Source organism: Nansenia antarctica (assembly GCF_963989245.1).
Source record: "Nansenia antarctica genome assembly, chromosome: 10".
NCBI classification, from domain to species: Eukaryota; Metazoa; Chordata; class Actinopteri; order Argentiniformes; family Microstomatidae; genus Nansenia; species Nansenia antarctica.
The window spans coordinates 11,634,422-11,654,503 of record NC_137680.1 but is presented as its reverse complement, the minus strand read 5'-3'; the positions used below and the strand labels follow the sequence as shown (position 1 = coordinate 11,654,503).

Genomic DNA, 20,082 nt, shown 5'->3' with positions numbered 1-20,082 from the left:
AGAGAGTCACATAGACAGCCACTAGAGAGTCACATAGACAGTCACTAGAGAGTCACATAGACAGCCACTAGAGTCACATAGACAGTCACTAGAATCACATAGAGAGTCACATAGACAGCCACTAGAGAGTCACATAGACAGCCATTAGAGAGTCACATAGACAGCCACTAGAGTCACATAGACAGCCATTAGAGAGTCACATAGACAGCCACTAGAGAGTCACATAGACAGCCACTAGAGAGTCACATAGACAGCCACTAGAGAGTCACATAGACAGCCACTAGAGAGTCACATATACAGTCACTAGAGTCACATATACAGTCACTAGAGAGTCACATATACAGTCACTAGAGAGTCACATAGACAGCCACTAGAGAGTCACATAGACAGTCACTAGAGAGTCACATAGACAGCCACTAGAGTCACATAGACAGTCACTAGAATCACATAGAGAGTCACATAGACAGCCACTAGAGAGTCACATAGACAGCCATTAGAGAGTCACATAGACAGCCACTAGAGTCACATAGACAGCCATTAGAGAGTCACATAGACAGCCACTAGAGAGTCACATAGACAGCCACTAGAGAGTCACATAGACAGCCACTAGAGAGTCACATAGACAGCCACTAGAGAGTCACATAGACAGTCACTAGAGAGTCACAGACAGTCACTAGAGAGTCACATAGACAGCCACTAGAGAGTCACATAGACAGTCACTAGAGAGTCACATAGACAGTCACTAGAGAGTCACATAGACAGCCACTAGAGAGTCACATAGACAGCCACTAGAGAGTCACATAGACAGCCACTAGAGAGTCACATATACAGTCACTAGAGAGTCACATATACAGTCACTAGAGAGTCATATAGACAGCCACTAGAGAGTCACATAGACAGCCACTAGAGAGTCACATATACAGTCACTAGAGAGTCACACATACAGTCACTAGAGAGTCACATAGACAGCCACTAGAGAGTCACATAGACAGCCACTAGAGAGTCACATAGACAGCCACTAGAGAGTCACATATACAGTCACTAGAGAGTCACATATACAGTCACTAGAGAGTCATATAGACAGCCACTAGAGAGTCACATAGACAGCCACTAGAGAGTCACATATACAGTCACTAGAGAGTCACACATACAGTCACTAGAGAGTCACATAGACAGCCACTAGAGAGTCACATAGACAGCCACTAGAGAGCCACATAGACATGCCAAAGGTCTACATGTCCAACATGTTTCACTAATAAATGATCAATTTACATTGTAAAGGAGTTCAACGAAATGTCACTGGATCATTAATATAACGTTTATAATTAACATGATCTTAAGTTGTGTTTACAACCCCTGTATGGTTTTGAAGCCTATGCTTTGCCAGGGTTTGTTTTTGTGGACAGTTGGAGTCTTGTTGGGGTCTTCTGATTAAATGTGCGGATGGTGCAGATGTGACGGGTGGTGACCTTTGCACTCTGCTAGATTAATCACTGCTCAGTCAGGTGGATGGTTCACGTTCATTTATTCTGTAGAAAACATGCACAGTGCATCAATTTGTGGACACAGGACTTGCAGGGTCATCAGGCTAAATTCCAGTCAGTGTTTTAAGATGGACTGCCTATACAGTAGTCATACTACACAAATTATAATACAATAATATGAAAACAAAAATACAAAATGAGTAGACTACATAAATCTTCACTCGTGTGATCCGTATAGTGGTATTCATTGTGTCAAACAATCAATTGTATATATTAACAATAACAACAAGAAATCATGAACATCCAAATGCATGGAAAAACAGCGCAACTGGAATACACGCATGCACACCACGTGCAACACATGGCTGCAACCTGACTGCTAGGCTAGCTGCGAACGTGGTGGAAACTAGTGAGGTGGAAAACCCAACCTCCTCATACAATACAGTCTACTAACTTTAGCAGAACAACAGACGTTTGCCCTCAAGTCAATATAAATCGGATTGCGAGGAGTTTATGCTCAGGCCAATATCTGAAGCTGGTGACTAACTCTATGTGTCGTTATTTGTTAATGATGTACCCGCGGCCGTCAAGATTTCCTGTTTACATCCAATTCCAGCCTATTCTCTTAATAATAGGCTTTCTACGACTTACCGACTTACTTACAGCCGTTTCTCACTCTACCTCTGTCTGGCTATATATCACTTTGAATGAATGAATAAATGAATGAATGAATGAATGAATGGTCTTTATTGTCATTAATACAGTACAGGTACCATACAACGACATTTAGGAGGGGGGGGCTCCCCTGGTGCTTGGAAAAAAGACTAAAAACAAGAGAACCAAGGGTAAAACAAAAAAGAGAAAAGAGCTGGTTTACATAAATAATGTACACTATCTACTATACTATACTACTATACTATACTACTATACTATACAATAAAACACTGTGCTGTACACTATGCTATGCTATAAATATCCAAACTTTTTCCTATATCTGAACCTTATGTACACATGGGTTGTCATATTGCACATAATATTTGTTGCACATTCATTAAAGTGTCGCAGTTAGCAGGTTTAGAATGTTCACAGTTGTATTACAATATTGCACTTATGTTTACAATCTAGTAGCTGCCATCAAATTGTCTAGATTGTCCAGGGCCTAGAACCTAGGTCTTTGCTGTGTTCAGGGCCTGAATGGCCCTAGGGTAGAAGCTGAGCTTCAGTCTGTTTGTCCGTGTTCATCACAAACTAACACATTTAGAATTTCATACCTATTCACACAAACCTCTTGTGTCTTCAATACGTCCAAATCACACTTTGTTCAAATTTAGAATTTCATCACTTCCCACAAACCTCTTGTGTCTTCCTTTTGCACAGCAACACAGCCCACAGCACACTCCGGCTGTTCCCAACTCCAATTAAAGGTGGCACCTCTATAGGCCCCCTTACGGCTACCTGAAGCCGGTCCGCTTGAATATGTCCAAATTGACAGAGTACTCTAGCCCTAACGCCCCACCCACGAAGAACCCAACAAATAAATCACTTCAAGGCCCCCCTTCAGCCACTGACCAATCTCCCTGTGCTTTGATGTTTTCAATTATAAGTCAAGTCAAATTAAGCAATTAACCACCCTGGATTCTTTCTACAAAACAGCATACTTCAGGCACCATGTAAGCAAACAGAAAATCAACTCACCACATCCACACACGGCCGACCCCCCCCCCTCCCACCGATTCATAATTACCAGATGTCACAAGTGTGTACATGGAATAGAGAGAGAGAGAGAAAGGCGTCCCCTTCTCTCCCCGATGAGGGGAGGGAGATCAGCCGCACGCGCACGTGGCTGCGATCCTCCGTTCGGCCTAGTCCCCTACTGCTGCCTGCTGCCTCCACTGTAGCCCCACGTTGGGCGCCATTTTGTTGTGGGATATAATTGATTCTTAATAGATTTAGTAGAACTTACAAAGCACAACGAGCTTAGATCAATTGTCTCCAAAGGGGCCTTTTATTAAGCCAAGTTTACATAGCAAGAAGCAAGCAGGAAAGCAAAAAGCCCCCAACGATGGGTGGGACTCATATTTATAGAACTGTCCTTGGTCATGAGGTCACCATTCTTGGGAACCAATCATATTATACAAATCTGTGATTACATAAGTTATGAGCCCTGTCCATAGTCAGAATTATTCACTGCGCCACAGATCTTGGCACATCCCTTACAGGAAGGAAATGGGCCTTCCTTGAGTGCTAGCTTCGCCAAACTGTAGAGAGACTTACATTTCTCAGTATAACATGATATAAAACCACTACATGAACATTAGAAATAAAAAGGGAGAATCTGGTCACGATAATGTCGATCACATTAATGCACATAGGAGGAATTAGAATAGAGTGTCAACACAATAACCAATTTAACAGTTTCAAAGCAACATATGACTGTATGCTTTAACCATACACTAACGTTTGTCATGGACAACATGGGAGACCGGTGGCCATGGGCCTACCCCGAGTAACTCAAAGGACATCTTGCTGTCCTTCTCTTTAATTATCATTCTCAACAAAGGTCCATCTGCTGTGTAGTCAACTCAGTCATATAGCAGTCTACACCTCTGGGCTTTTCCATACTAGGATATATTCCTTTTCCCATTACCAGACCAGGAAACACTAGCCATGACTGAGTGACGGTTCTCTCTTCTTAGGTGTCCTATGATGTCAGTGGCTTCTGTGAGAGGAACAGAGACGTGCTCTTCAACGACATCATCGAGTTGATGCAGAGCAGCGAATTGTAAGCGCCGTAGACAGTGAATATCAACAGGATGTGTTCAGATGGTCTGTCAAGTACCACAACTCCATTGACTTGAATAACACAGTCTTACCGTTGTCCTCGCTATTTGGACAGTGCCTTCATCAAAGACCTTTTCCCAGAGAACATTGATGCGGAGAAAAGGGGCCGTCCCTCCACCGCCAGCAGCAAGATCAAGGTAAGAATCAGAATCGCTTTTATTACATCTTACTGTACAAGTACACAAGTAAAATTCATTGGCTTTGGTTCCTCAACATTGACATTGCAGCATTCAGATACAAAAGACAGAACAATAACACAATAATAAGAACTTTGTTAGCATTACATTGTTTACATTACAAAAGTCTCTTTACTATGTTATGGAAACAAAATGTTTAAGTGTATTACAGTAACGAACGAGGGAGCTGTGCCCCCCTCAGTTTTGTGGCACAAAAATGCAGAGAAATCTGAACATCTGTGGTCAAGTAATTTTAACCGCTCTACAAAGGGTTAACTTTCTTGATCAGCTTGTTGCTCCTCCCAACTCCAAAAACAATGCTAATTTGATTGGCTTAGGCTGTCCTCTGGAAAGACTTTCAGCATACACATACACACTACCATTTGAAGTTGTCACCTAGGTCAGTCTGATATGAGTGGTTGGTCTCCCCGCCTCCGCCATTAGACCTCTGCAGCTCATCCAGAACGCTGCTGCACGTCTGGTATTCAACCTCCCCAAATACTCTCATGTCACCCCTCTCCTTCGCACCCTGCACTGGCTCCCGATAGCAGCTCGCATCAGATTCAAGACCCTGGTGCTTGCATATCAGGCAGCTAAAGGGACCTGCCTACCTGAAGGAAATGGTAACCCCCCAAACTCCAGCCCACTCACTCCGCTCCTCCACCTCGGCTGGCCGACTGGCCCCACCACCTCTGCACAGCAGTCGTGCTGCCCGATCACGTCTCTTCACAACACTGGCTCCCCGCTGGTGGAATGAGCTCCCCACGGCTGTCAGAACGGCAGAGTCACTACCCATCTTCCGTCGTAGACTGAAGACCCACCGCTTCAGGTTACACCTTAACTGCTCCTCCTGAGACATCTTCTGCCCCTCAGCACTACGTCTCCTAAAGACGTCCGCTTTCCCCTCTACTGTGTCCCTAAGAACTTCTATCGCCCCCTTTGTACTGCTTCTCTGTTCCTCCAGTATTAAAAAAATATAAAAAAATAAAAGGTTTTAGAAGAAGGTGGTAGAAGGTTTCTCCTTCTATCAATGGCCCCGGGCCTGAGCTAGATTACTCTTCCTGCCACGAATGGTGGACTGATGTTTCACATGCTTAGTATTCAAATGTATTGATTGTAAGTCGCTTTGGAATAAGGCGTCTGCTAAATGCCAAAAATGTAAATGTAAAAATGTTAATGTGTGTGAGCCAGCCAATGAAAGAATGAAAGCCAGGTGCCTGGGCTGAAGGTGTTGTCAGGTTGTCAGCAACATAGTTGCTTGTTGAGTACGGTAAATAAACCTACCTACCTAAAGAACTAGCCAGCTAACTATAACCTATAACATATACATTTTGGTATGTATTTAGTATAATAGTTTGAATCGTTTATTTGCAAAGTAAGAGACAGTTGTCTATGGTTGCAAATACATTGTGTTTTTGCTCAAAAAGTCCCCTCAGAAATGTAATGTACTAATGCCGGTCCTGCAGTGAGAGCTGTGTGAGCAAAGGTAGAAAATGCTTGTTGTTGAAATCTGCCCTACTCCAAGGTGTGTGTGTGTGTGTGTGTGTGTGTGTGTGTGTGTGTGTGTGTGTGTGCATGTGCGTGTGAACATTTGCCTTCCCAGAAACAAGCCAACAACCTGGTGCAGACCCTGATGAAGTGCACCCCACACTACATCCGCTGTATTAAGCCCAACGAGACCAAGCGTCCCCGGGACTGGGAGGACTCCCGGGCCAAGCACCAGGTGGAGTACCTGGGGCTGCGGGAGAACATCCGTGTACGCCGCGCTGGCTACGCCTTCCGCCGGCCCTTCGCCAAGTTCCTGCACAGGTAAGTTCTGGGGGTCAAAGGTGCTACGCACACCCCACTCCCCATCGCCCGTCTACGGCATTTTTTACGTAGAATTTTCATCAAAGTAAACCTGTATGACCCCAAGTGATAATGTTATTCATTCATGAATTTGTTTACATTGGCAGGTCAAACCATTGATGTGCTGTGTCACAAGGTTTAATAGCTATCTACTTGTTTACTGTGTGTGCTAAGTAACAGACTTGTTTATGCTCCATGCCCGGCCCAGGTACGCCATCCTGACCCGGGAGACATGGCCCCAGTGGAGGGGGGAGGAGAGGCAGGGGGTCCTCCACCTCCTCCGCTCGGTCAACATGGACCAGGACCAGTACCAGCTGGGCAAGACCAAGATATTCATCAAGGCCCCTGAGTCGGTCAGTGTTTCAGTGATCAACTGTTGGTAGAGCCCGAGTGTGCTTAGGGCAAGCCTGTGCTCAAAGCCCTGTGCCTCAAGCCTATTGAAACAAGCCTGTTTGAATTATTTACACAGTTGGGCTTCCAACTCACGCCCCAGTTTGTTTACATACTGTAGTTTGTGAGGTGGGGAAAAAAGTTACAGCTAACTACTACTTGGATTATGCAGCGACCCACCATGTTAACTAGCGAACACCCCTAGACCGTATTTCCGTTTGACTTGATGTAGACCAATGGCATAGAGTTTTAAGCACCGAAAAGGCCCAGATGACCTGCTGTTGAAGCCCCAAAATGATGTGAAAAAAAGCAGGTGGTGGATTCCATCCATATAAACACATTTAAAGTAAACATTTTGCAAATATGTTGCTAACTGTCTGGGGGATCAGCTTTGAATGACATGTTGATAATGTGACAGATCAGGTAGACTTTCTAAGGTCCTTAAGAGTTTCTCAGGACAAAATGGCTTCTTTTTTCCTGCTTATAGTTATTCTTGCTTGAGGAGATGAGAGAGAGGAAGTACAATGGCTACGCTCGGGTCATTCAGAAGGCCTGGCGCAAGCATATCGCTGTCCGCAAGTACGTCCGCATGAGGGAGGAAGGTAGGATCATCATCAGATTACATTTGTTTATAGAATCTATGTTTGTATGTTTTTCATTATGTTTGTACCTTTTAAACATTTTGTATGAGATTGTTTCAAGTTTTATTGTTACGTCACATTACACGACTGTAAGAGAGTAAAATTCTTAGCCTTCGGTTCCTGACATTGCAGCACAAGACAATAAGGCAATAGGCATAATTCAAGATAAAAAAGTGACAATAGTACAGGACATAAGTGACAAATAAGACAGGATACAATTAGCAGTATCCAGACAATTTGCCTCTGGATATGGGAGAAATATTCAGCCACAACGGAGGACAAACTTAATACATTTAAAGGCTTTATTGTCTTTGATGATGATGCTCATTTGAAGTGTGTTGTATATTTGTCCTCCAAGAATGTCTCGATACCTCTCCCATTGCCAGTCTGCTCTGTTCAAAATTGTAAAATACTGAAAGCATACACTTCCTTTGTCCTATAGCCTCTGACATCCTGTTGAACAAAAAGGAACGTCGGAAAAACAGCCTCAACCGCAACTTTGTGGGCGACTACATAGGCACTGACAACCACCCCGAGATCCGTCAATTCGTGGGCCGCCGTGAGAGGATTGACTTTGCAGACGTGGTTGTCAAATATGACCGCAGGTTCAGGGTAAGAGTCTAGGACATTGTTGGTCTCATTCAGTGAGATTGGGGCAGTAAGTAGACCTGATATACAGTGCCCTGCATAAGTAATGGTACAGTGAAGCATCGTTTCTTTTTTGGCCCTACACTCCAAAAGTTAGGATTTTTAATCTAACAATTACAAGGAGTAAAGTATAGAGTGTACATGTTGGTTTCACCATTCAGAAATTACAGTGCTTTGTCTACATAATCTCCCTATTTCAGGGCACCAAAAATAATAGGACAGATTAATAAAATGTAAAAATTAAGCACTTATGTTTTGTATTTGGTTGACAATCCTTTGCATGCATTAACTGCCTGAAGTCTGTGACCCATTGACCCCACCAGATGCTGGGTAGCTTCTCTGTTGATGCTTTTTACCAGGCCTGTACTGCAGCCATCTTCAGTTGTTGTTGGTTTTGAGGACGTTTTGCCGTAAGTCTCCTCTTCGGTTTGTTGTTGTTGCTTGTTCAGTAGGATTTAAATCAGGAGATTGACCTGGCCACTCCATAACCTTCCACTGTTTGGCCTTGAAAACCCCCCTAGTTGTTATGGCAGTATGTTTTGGGTCATTGTTTTACTCTATGTTGAAGCGCCATCCAGTGAATTTCAAGGTATTTGGGTGTTCTTGAGTAGACGAGATGTTTTTATACACTTCAGAAGACATTCTGCTGCTGCCGTCAGCAGTTACATCATCAATTAAGACAAGTTAACCAGTTCCAGTGGCAGCTATACATATATATACCCAGGGGTGCACATAACTGGTGCGCCAGTGCGCATGCGTCGCCAAAATGCATGCTGCGCGGCAGATCAGCCGCATGAAGGCGCTCTTGCGCACCAACAGCTTTTTTTTTTTTTTTTTTGATTTCAGTATTTACAGAACAGAGCAGTGCTTAAAGAGATGTCCGTTTATATCATTGTGTTTAAAGAACAGACATTCAGTTAGTGCTTAAAGAGATGTCAGTTTATTTCAGTGTGTTTAAAGAACAGACATTCAGTTAGTGCTTAAAGAGATGTCAGTTGATTTCATTGTGTTTAAAGGAGTCGGACAGACTTTCATTCTTAAAGAGCAGTCATTTGATTTTGCATTTGTTTCTTTTGTTTTGCACACAATAATTTGGTCGTTCATCTTTATTTATGAATAAATGTCGTTTTGCTAATAATATATCCATGTATCCCTTTTTTATCCATCCTGTGGGACGGGTCGTGACTCGCGAGCTCGGGGAGCACCAAGCAGCATCCCTAGGTGCTCCTCTGAGCACTGGCCCCAAAAAGTTATGTGCATCCCTGTATATACCTCAGTGGAGGCTCTTCCATAGAGGTGGAGGAGGCCTGGCCTCCCCAATAATTTGAGAGAAGAGAGAGAGATTTAAAAAAGCAATACTTTTTTTTTTTTTTATATTAATATTATTTCCGTTTTGTTCATAAATCTGAATTTTTCCATGGCTAAAACCCAATATTGCAATTGTAAAGCACCTACAGGCCAGAATCCCTATCCGTTTGTATTGAGGGAGGCCAGGCCTCCCCAGGAAAGTGGTTTCTCATAGAAGTCAATGTAATGCAATTTTCATGGCAATATGTGATTGGCCAAATCACTGAAAATGGGTGGGCAAGTGAGGCCTGGCCTCACCATGCATTGAGTCCAGGGCTGAAAGATTTACATTTTGTTCGTCCAATCACATGAAGCCATTTTGAGAATTCGCCAGTCACTTCAGTCAAAGAAACACTCGCCATAGTGGCTACGAGTGTCCTATCAACTTGTCCTTTGCAGGACACGTCTAGAACACCCATGGCTATTATCCCTGATAGCTCATTTGGCCAAATACTTTTGCTTAAAATGACCTCGGAAGTCGGTGAGATTCTGGCGCGATTTATACATCGAATAGGTAGACAACATTTAGGATTTATTGAACAGTTTTATTTTTAATGTAGTCGATTTCGTTTTATTACAAGTCAATTTAATATTCTTCCATATCAAATTACTGCATTTTTTTTGCATTCTTTGTTGCTCTGTGAAGAAATACACTAACTCTAACCAAACAGGTCGCAGGCCTAAAAATTGGCCTCCTCAATTCTGGAAGTCACTAGCCTCCACTGATATACCTGTATGTAGTAACCCCTCCACCTTGTTTCACAGATGGTGGTATGTCTCCACACTTTCCTCCTGCATTCACTCTGGTACATAATAATATTTGTCATGTAATGTAATGTTACTTGTAATATTTGCCACAAGACCCTTTTCCAGACTTCTGCAGGCTATTTAGGTACCTTTTAGAAAACTGTAACCTGACCTGACCATACTTTTTGAGGATAACTAACTAACTGTTCTTTCTAATAATGGCTTCCTTGGTTTTCACTGAAACTTCTTTGGTCCTCATGTTGACAGACACCAATAGCAGACTCCAAAGACAAACACAAAGCCTAGAATCAATACTAGACATTGACAGCTCTCTTATGCCTGCACTGCCGGGAGCGGCGGTAACCTAGAGGTTAGAGAGGCTGGCTAGCACTGCCGTTGTGCTCTTGAGCAAGGCACCTAACCCCTTAATGCTCCAGGGGTGGTAACTATTGCTGGCTCTCTGTGCCTAGAACAAAAAATAAATGTTGTTGTACTCAATGACAAAAAGGTTGAATCTAATCTAATCTAAACGATGTGACGGAACACACCTGACTAAACAGAAACCACTGTCAGGCCAATTGCCGCATTACTTTTGGTGTCCTGAAATGGAGGGACTATGTATAAAAAGTGATGTAATTTCTAAATAGTGAAACCAATATGTACACACACAGCATCAAATAAAAGCTAAGAATCTCTACTTTAACTCAAACGTTTGCACTATAGAGTCAAAAGAAGAATTCATGCTTCACTGCCCCATTACTTACGCAGGGCACTGTTTTTCACTGTTTTTCCATTGTTTTGCTTTCACCAATCAAGTCATGTGAGAGATCAGACATTTCTTCAGGGGAGGATGCATTTGAAGAATATTTAAACAGGGCCTCAACTCTCTCTTCTCTGGCAGTCTGTGAAACGTGACCTCATCCTGACCCCCAAATTCCTGTACCTGATTGGTCGAGAGAAGGTGAAGCAGGGTCCAGACAAGGGGCAGATCCAGGAGGTTCTGAAGAGACAGATCGAGCTAGAGAAGATTCAGTCTGTCTCTCTCAGGTACGCCAGTATGAAAAAGATGTGAACACAGTACATAGTATACCCTCCACCTATCACCCCCCCCCCCCACGCCTTTTCATCCATTACACATCCTTCTCTTTTTCTTCTCATCTGTCCATGTCATGTTCAATCCCCGCCTCAGGATGGAGCTTGCATGTGCCCTTGAGCAAAACACTTAACCCCTAATGGCTGACCCTGCGCCTAGACCCTGTGCCTAGAGCAAAAATACCAAATTCCAACAATTGACTGACAAGTTGATTGCATGGCAATAAATCAGTAAAAAAAAAAATAGAGAATGCAGTGAGCGGCCTGACCATGAGCATGCTGACTGTTCCAACAGTCTCACAGGAGTGTCTGGCAGATGAGGGTTGGTTGGGAGCAGGCCTAGATCACCATGTAACAACATACACAGCATTGTGACAAAAGTAGTAACAATGTTAAGTTGGAACAACATATCCTCATGCCTCATTCCTATAAACAAGACCTAAAGGTTTGTAACAGGCCCTTTAACCCTAACCCTAGTTTTCCCACATGTACCGTATTCCCACATGTACCGTAACATATACATATATGTATGTATGTGTGTGTGTATATATTATATGTGTGTATATTTAGTATACATAGTTAGTTCTGCTAGATGAATCTAACAGAACCAAGAAATGTAATGAATATGCATTTATCCGGTAATAACACAATTAACCAGTACTGTTTTAGTAAGTACCAGCTTAAAACTGGGCAAAAGAAACAAGGGTTACCAATTTTCTCCCACAGCACTCTGCAGGATGATTTCTTCATCATCCACGAGGAGCGATATGACAGCGTCCTCCAGAGCATCTTCAAGAGCGAGTTCCTCAGCCTGCTCTACAAACGTTATGAGGAGAAGACCAAGAGGAAGCTGGTGCTCAAGTTCAACAACCTGTTAGTAAAACGGCCTTGAGTGTCTTTATTCTCCCTGTCTGTATCCCGATCCCCATAAGATAACATCTTAGATGACCGCTAACGTTCCCATGGTGTCCATATTACAAACATTTAAAGGGATAGTTCACCCAATCTTCCTAACTCTCTCACACCTCTCATGTTGTCTGTACACTAGTAGAGGGACCCTCTGTGAGCCCTTCAATACATTTCCCCAGTCACCAGTTGATCAGATTTGACAACGGCTAGCTTCTCCATCTTTCTTCATCTTTCTTTCTCACTGCATTACCCTGTCTCTCTCTCTCCCATGTCTTTATCTTTCTCATTGTCTTTCTCTCCCCCCCCCCCCCACCACCCCTCCGCCTTCCCTCTCTGTGGTCCAGACTGGAGTTTAAGGTGAAGAAGGGGGGTTGGGGTCCGTTCGGAGCAGCTGGTTCCAGGCAAATCCAGTTCCAGGTTGGTCAAGGAGATGAGGTGGTCCTGAAGCCTAGCAGCAAGCAACTGATTGTCAGCATCGGACCGGGCTTACCCAAGAACTCCAGTGAGTCTCGCGTCAACCTCATCCACAACTATGTCCACAGCAGCTTGGTTTTGGTTCAGTGCAATTTGCATTACAGTGTCACAACACATGGTGCAATACATGTTTGTGTTATCATACCTAAGAAGAGTTATAGTCTGTGCAAATTGTTTTATACATTTATTCATCTATTCATTGAATCAAGTCAAAATGGAAAATGTTATGCATGTCGTTTCCCACTAACCCATGGTTGTTTTACAATATTTTTGTCAAAACTAAATTGTTCCAGTGGAAATTTGTTCCAGTGGATTTTTTTTTAGTTTTAAGCTATAAATCAGACTGCCTGTGACATTAGCTAAAAGTATCGTTCTGTGTTTCTCGGTTCCTCAACGCGATCTGTCAGAATTTAACTTTAACTGTCCAGTTTTTCACCTTGGTTATAAAAAGACTGTTTAAGCCTTGTTAATATATTAAGAGGTTTAGGAAGAGAGTACCTCATATTGAGCTTTGAGAGTGATTTACTTTCTCTGAATTATCCCCCTCCAATTATTTTGTCTTACTATCCAAGCCCTCATTTCTAGATTGAATCTATTGGATTTTGAACTGGTGTAGTTCAGTATTTGCCTCGTAATATATGCTTTAAAGGCCTCTCATCTAGTATATGCTGATGTCTACTTTTAAATAATTATGAATGAGACATCAATATTCAGTCCCACAAAATGTATGAAATTTGAATCTTGAAACCATTTAGGGTGGATGCGCCATCTAGTGGATTCTTTGACTAATTGCGAGTCCTTGTAAAGCAGAGACACTGGACAGCGGTCGGACAGCACAATGATAACAAAATGAAAAAACATTTTTAAAAAATCAACAAAATCCTACTACATTTGCAACTAGTGAACATGATATTTAAAAGTACCCTGTATCAACATTTATCTACCAGCCTCATAGGTGTTGCCTTTAATTAATGGATTAATGGGTAGTTCTAGCATCACTGCACATAATATTTTCTCATTGAATTCCCTGGTTATTATAATGTGTCATACCTGTGTGTTCCTATCTCCCCAGGGCCGACTCGCAGGGACAAAAGGAAGAGTCGCTACATGGCCAACCAGACTCCAGGCTCTGGACCCTCACGTGGTGAGAACTCTTCACTGTCCTGTGTATCAATATGGAATCACAAATACAAGCCTCCAGCAAAAATACGTGGATGTACTGTGACATCCACATAGTAACAATGACAACACAATCCACAGCCAACATAAGACATGTAACACAGCACAATGGATCCATATGTTATCATGAGTTCCAACACACTCAAAAGGATTAGATTAGATTCAAATGAACTCTGTCATTGACAGAGTCCAAGTACAAAGACAATGAAGCGATGTGGCATCTAACCAGTGCAAAAGCCATAAAGGTCTGGGCAGATATATGTACATTGTGATATATAGGCAGACAAGGGTTAAGATATGTACAAGCAATACTATTAGCAGGGGTGCACATAACTTTTTGGGGCCAGTGCTCAGAGGAGCACCTAGGGATGCTGCTTGGTGCTCCCCGAGCTCGCGAGTCACGACCCGTCCCACAGGATGGATAAAAAAGGGATACATGGATAACTTATATTAGCAAAACGACATTTATTCATAAATAAAGATGAACGAACAAATGATTGTGTGCAAAACAAAATAAACAAATGCAAAATCAAATGACTGCTCTTTAAGCATGAAAGTCTGTCAGACTCCTTTAAACACAATGAAATCAACTGACATCTCTTTAAGCACTAACTGAATGTCTGTTCTTTAAACACACTGAAATAAACTGACATCTCTTTAAGCACTGCTCTGTTCTGTAAACACTGAAATCAACTTTTCAACAAAAAGTTACAGCCTAAGCATTTATTTATGCTACAAGCTTAATCGTCATCATCACTGCTCTCTTGACTGCTGTAAATTATCGCTGTCCTCAATTTCAACCATGGTAGAGGATGTTTTTTTGTGATCAAATATTTTTTTTTATTTTTTTATTTTTTTGGGTGCGCAAAAGCGCCATCATGCGGCTGATCTGCCGCGCAGCATGCATTTTGGCGACGCATGCGCACTGGCGCACCAGTTATGTGCACCCCTGACTATTAGGCTTGTCTGAGTACAACAGCAAAAGGATAAGGAGAAAAGGTCACCATTGTGCTCTGTAGGCCACGATGAGAACATGAGAAAACATTTTACAACCGATCTCTTTCTACCTGAACATAAAAAAAAGGCTGGGTTCTAAACGCTAATTTTCCCGCTTCAAAAGCATTCTTTTTCCAGCCTTCCGGATATCCTTGAATGTTCCTCTCTTGTGTCCCAGGTTCCCCGAGGGGTGGAGGTGGTGGTGGTGGCGGGGGTGACCGTCAGCGAGGCAGAGCGCCTGCGTCCAGAGGCTCTATGCTCCGCCAGCAGGCCAGTATGGACCAGCCCAGCCTGCCCAGGCACCAGGGGGGGGCCCGCCAGCCCACCAATCGCTCCCACAACAACCACACCGACATGGGCTTCATGAACGTTCCGGACCAGGGAGTGGCTGGGTGAGTGCAGGAGGGAGGGAGGGGGATGACAAAAAGGGCCAGACAAAATGCTGGGGATGTTTTCATTTAATTTTCATATACATTTACACTTCTGCACATTACACTTTATAATAGCTAAAAAAATCTTTATCTATTATGTTCTGTAGCAGTACAGTGGTTCGATTTGAGGCAATGCCACAGCAGGTCTTTTTTTTTGCCCAAGATTTGACTTGGTGGTGATAGTTTGAGAAAGAAAAACCTCAGCAATTTGGGGGCAGCAAGAGAGCATTCACCGCCAAATTGTGTTTGTTTTAAACATAGATAGATAGATAGATAGATAGATAGATAGATAGATAGATAGATAGATAGATAGATAGATAGATAGATAGATAGATAACATAGTCTAACCATATGTGACGGTAGCTGGTGAAACGGGGAACAAGTCAGCAACCGACCAAATGTTCAGACTTTTATTCTGAGAATAGTAAATAAATTGAACCTGAAAATGTAAGCTCATTTGGGGATGGTGACTTCATTTATTTCAAATCACCTTTAAAAGAGCATTGATTCAAAACACATTGTTTTACTGAAATATTGTTGAGAATCAATGACACACTCGCTAGTCAAGCCAAAATATTGCAATGCAATGGATTCAGTGAGTTACATTTTTCTGAATAAAATTCGGTTGCCGACTTGTTCCCCCTTTCACCAGCTGCCGTCACATGTGGTAACAGTAGATCACATGTGGGATGTATACAGTAGATCACATGTGGTCATAGGTGAAAGTGGGCCGGAACGGTCCGGTGCTGCGTTCCGGCAAGACTTTCTGTGCCGGAACGCCATTGGGGGAAGAGATGCAGCTGCCTGTCAATCAAAATCCGATTGCTGCAGAGTGCAGAAGCAATCACGATTCACGATCCATAATTTTCAACAAGGAAACACATGGCTGACGTTATGTTTCCTTGCGTCTATTTTAATATCTTTGAAAAGGACATGTTAACCCGCTTTACAGTAGACCCGACGCGACACGACGTGGTTGGGTGGGCAGCACTGGGCACTGAGACAGTCCGACCGGGATTACAATCGCGCCGTATACGATACGATAGTTCTTGTTCATGATTGGACAGCTCAGGGCTTGTGCCCTTTTCTATCCATCGTTTCGCTTGCATGTGGAGGTGTAGATGGAGGGGAGGAGCGGTAGCTGAGCCAATGGTAGATGGAGGGGAGGAGCGGTAGAGGAGCCAATGGCTTCCATAGGAGAAGAATAAAAGAATAAGAGAAGAATAGTGAGGATAAAACAATAAAATAGAAGATAGACAACAGGAAAAAGGCCAACAGTGCTCAATAGTGCTTATGGGTGGATGCATGGAGGTTATTATCTAGTCGCGCCGTATGGAAGCATATAGTGGACTTTATTCAAATGTTAATGCAATTTGAGATTGCATTTGCATGTTCCACTTTTGCATGCATTCTTTCAGACAATATTCAAATTCAAATGCAATTCTAATGATTTGCATTTTCATTTTCATGTACCTGATGTGCACATTCGCTGTCAATATTAAAATGATAATGCAAAGCCATTTGACATTTAATTTTCAAAGTCATGCGCTGCTTTGTAGCTGACAAAATTCAAAAGTTCATTCTAATGTGAAAATGACTATGCAATCCCAAAATAGCATATTCATTTGCCACTTTTGCCTGCGTTATTTGAGTCAATATTCAAATTGTAATGCAATAATGTGATTAGCAATTGCATTTATATGTTCTAGGAAACACATCCGCTCATTAGAATTGCATTTGAATTTGAATATTGTCTGAAAGAATGCATGCAAAAGTGGAACATGCAAATGCAATCTCAAATTGCATTAACATTTGAATTTAGTCCACTATATGCTTCCGTTAGCAAGCCGTGTTGCCAGATTGGGCTACTTTTGGTCACACTGGACGGGTGGATTCGACAGCTTTTAGACCGGTTGGGCTGGAAATTGTCAATTCCAACTGGCAACCCTGGTAGTAAAATATGTGCATACGTATCTGGTAGCCTACTGGTACTTTCAAATCGCATCGTATTATTATTATTATTATTCATAATTACAATTTACAATACAAATACAACAATTGGGGGTCCCTCAAAGAAAATTTGGCCGCACTGCGTGCGCACAACATCAACCTCCAAGGCTTGATTCTGACCCAGGAAAAAAACCTGGTATGTACTGTATAACATGATAGCCATCTATGAGCAATGCACTGTATATAAGATGATGACCACGGGTCTTTCTGCTGCTGACCAAGGGGTTGAGTTCACTTGATGAGGCCCAATTTTGTTTTAGACTCTGTAGGCTACTGTATTTGTTTATTAAGACTTAAGATATATTATCTGAATTTCTCTTGTTTTATCAAATGTTCCAATTATTTTCATTTCTTGTGCTGGTTTAAAATTGCAGGAAACTAGCACAAATAATTGTGTGGGAGAGAGGGGCCGCCGCTACCAAAACGTGCACAGTTTTGGGTCGCTCCACCACCAAAAACTCTCACTCCAAACTTTTGGTGAAACTTGGCAGCCCTAAAGTGTTTCTAATTTCGACACCAACACCACGATGTGTGTGTTCAGGGATACATGAAGCTGGGGGCAGGAGGAGAACAATATGAAACGATGAAGGTTGGGGTAGTAGCCTATAGTTCCTGTAAGAAACTCAAACCACTTTCACCCCTGCATGTGGTATACAGTAGATCACATGTGGGATGTATACAGTAGATCACATGTGGGATGTATACAGTAGATCACATGTGGGATGTATACAGTTGATCACATGTGGGAGGTATACAGTAGATCACATGTGGGATGTATACAGTTGATCACATGTGGTATACGGTAGATCACATGTGGGATGTATACAGTAGATCACATGTGGGATGTATACAGTAGATCACATGTGGTATACAGTAGATCACATGTGGGATGTATACAGTTGATCACATGTGGGATGTATACAGTAGATCACATGTGGGATGTATATAGTAGATCACATGTGGGATGTATACAGTAGATCACATGTGAGATGTATACAGTAGATCACATGTGGGATGTATACAGTAGATCACATGTGGTATACAGTAGATCACATGTGGGATGTATACAGTAGATCACATGTGGGATGTATATAGTAGATCACATGTGGTATACAGTAGATCACATGTGGGATGTATACAGTAGATCACATGTGGGATGTATACAGTAGATCTCATGTGGTATACAGTAGATCACATGTGGGATGTATACAGTAGATCACATGTGGGATGTATATAGTAGATCACATGTGGTATACAGTAGATCACATGTGGGATGTATACAGTAGATCACATGTGGGATGTATACAGTAGATCACATGTGGGATGTATATAGTAGATCACATGTGGTATACAGTAGATCACATGTGGGATGTATAGAGTAGTTGGCAGTAGAATCTGTCTAGCTTGGGCACCATCTCATTCCAACGGTCTAGCAGCAGGCTTTCCTTTGCCCCGGCCTTTACAGTGGAAACCCGCAGGTCTGACTAACAATAGTTCTCTGTAATAGCTCCCTCCTCCTAATAGCGCTCTCCTCTCATCTCAACTCTTTCCTTCAGCCTTCACCGGAGACAATCAAAGGAGTACAAGCCACCCCCAGGTGGAGGGCGTCCAAAACCTGCCCCCAAGCCCAAACCCCGCTCCCCACAATGCCGAGCCTTGTACGCCTATGACGCCCAGGACACGGATGAGTTGAGCTTCAATCCAGAGGATGTCATTGAAATCCTCACTGAAGGTTTGGATTCAGCTGTCACACTAGATGTAGTGAAAATAGTTTAGCTTTATAGTTGGAGGGAATTTGCCGCAATCATGTTAGTATCTCCACCTGGCTCTCACAGCAGTGGAGGAATTTTCACCTTTGCTCATATAGGCCTACATGAGAACTCCCACTAATCCAAAACATTATATTTTGTACCAGCAGGAGGCACACATGGCGTAAGGAGAGATTGAACAAGGTCCAATGGCGCTTTACCTTAAAAAACATGTTTCTAAAATTATTAATAGATATTACCTGCCAATCTGACTTATTTTTGTTTAAATAACAGTGGACCGAGAATTTAATAAAATTAAATATCAGATAAGGCATCATTTCTTTTAATTAATTGTGGAGCAATTCACAATCTATTCACTTGAATGGTAAAAATAGGAAATAGCACAGCTGTCTTAAAAGGGAGGTAGAGGCTAGAGGTTGTTTCTGCACTGCCAGCAAGTCTTATGATGAACGTCGACAGTAGCTAAACATAAACTTCAACTAATGTTCAAAAAGCTAAATGAGCATAAAAGGCGGGCAAATTGCGATGCTAGTCACCTTTTTAAAGAAAGCGTCTCAACAGTTTTGTGTGAAGAACTGTTCACTGTTGTTTCCTGCATGTACTTCACCTCTGAACATAGAGAACACAGTATGATGTATGTTTTTACAGTACCGGTATGTACTTCACTATTGAACATAGAGAACACATGATATGATGTATGTTTTCTCGTCCACCCTCTTTCCAGATCCTTCAGGCTGGTGGTACGGCCGTCTGCGTGAGAAGGAAGGCATGTTTCCCGGGAACTACGTGGAGAAAATCTAGGACAACTAAACTTCAGTCACATGGATAGTGTCCGGGGGGGAGACCATATCAGGCCAGGGATGTGCTCAGTAGGCATCAAGCATGAGAGGATGGATTTTCAATCACTACCTGAACTTGTCCAACAATAAAGCTGAGTTTTGCTTTTAGTTTTCAACGGTTTGATTGTGTTTGTTATGGTCTTACAGAACACATCCCTGGTGACAAGTCTGATGTTATAGGGGGTAGGGGTGGGCATCGACGATCGATAATTGATCGATAAGGATCTTGGTCGATCACAAAATAAAACATTTGGTCGATCA

The 20,082-nt window shown here is 42.5% G+C and overlaps 1 protein-coding gene across 1 annotated transcript in view; it reads left to right on the top strand.

Annotated features, from left to right (window-relative positions):
* The window catches only part of myo1eb (myosin IEb), a gene marked incomplete at its 3' end in the record, with an annotated part of 29,724 nt that extends 9,941 nt beyond the window's left edge, over positions 1 to 19,783 (top strand). Inside the window, exons 14-26 of the mRNA XM_080540900.1 lie at positions 4,181 to 4,266; positions 4,381 to 4,462; positions 6,105 to 6,310; positions 6,558 to 6,702; positions 7,227 to 7,341; positions 7,823 to 7,992; positions 11,024 to 11,169; positions 11,941 to 12,087; positions 12,468 to 12,625; positions 13,670 to 13,741; positions 14,951 to 15,164; positions 18,770 to 18,945; positions 19,707 to 19,783. Of these exons, the coding sequence (XP_080397026.1) occupies positions 4,181 to 4,266; positions 4,381 to 4,462; positions 6,105 to 6,310; positions 6,558 to 6,702; positions 7,227 to 7,341; positions 7,823 to 7,992; positions 11,024 to 11,169; positions 11,941 to 12,087; positions 12,468 to 12,625; positions 13,670 to 13,741; positions 14,951 to 15,164; positions 18,770 to 18,945; positions 19,707 to 19,783 (1,794 nt within the window). The remainder of the gene's footprint in view (positions 1 to 4,180; positions 4,267 to 4,380; positions 4,463 to 6,104; positions 6,311 to 6,557; positions 6,703 to 7,226; positions 7,342 to 7,822; positions 7,993 to 11,023; positions 11,170 to 11,940; positions 12,088 to 12,467; positions 12,626 to 13,669; positions 13,742 to 14,950; positions 15,165 to 18,769; positions 18,946 to 19,706) is intronic.
* Between the last annotated feature and the right edge of the window lie 299 nt (positions 19,784 to 20,082).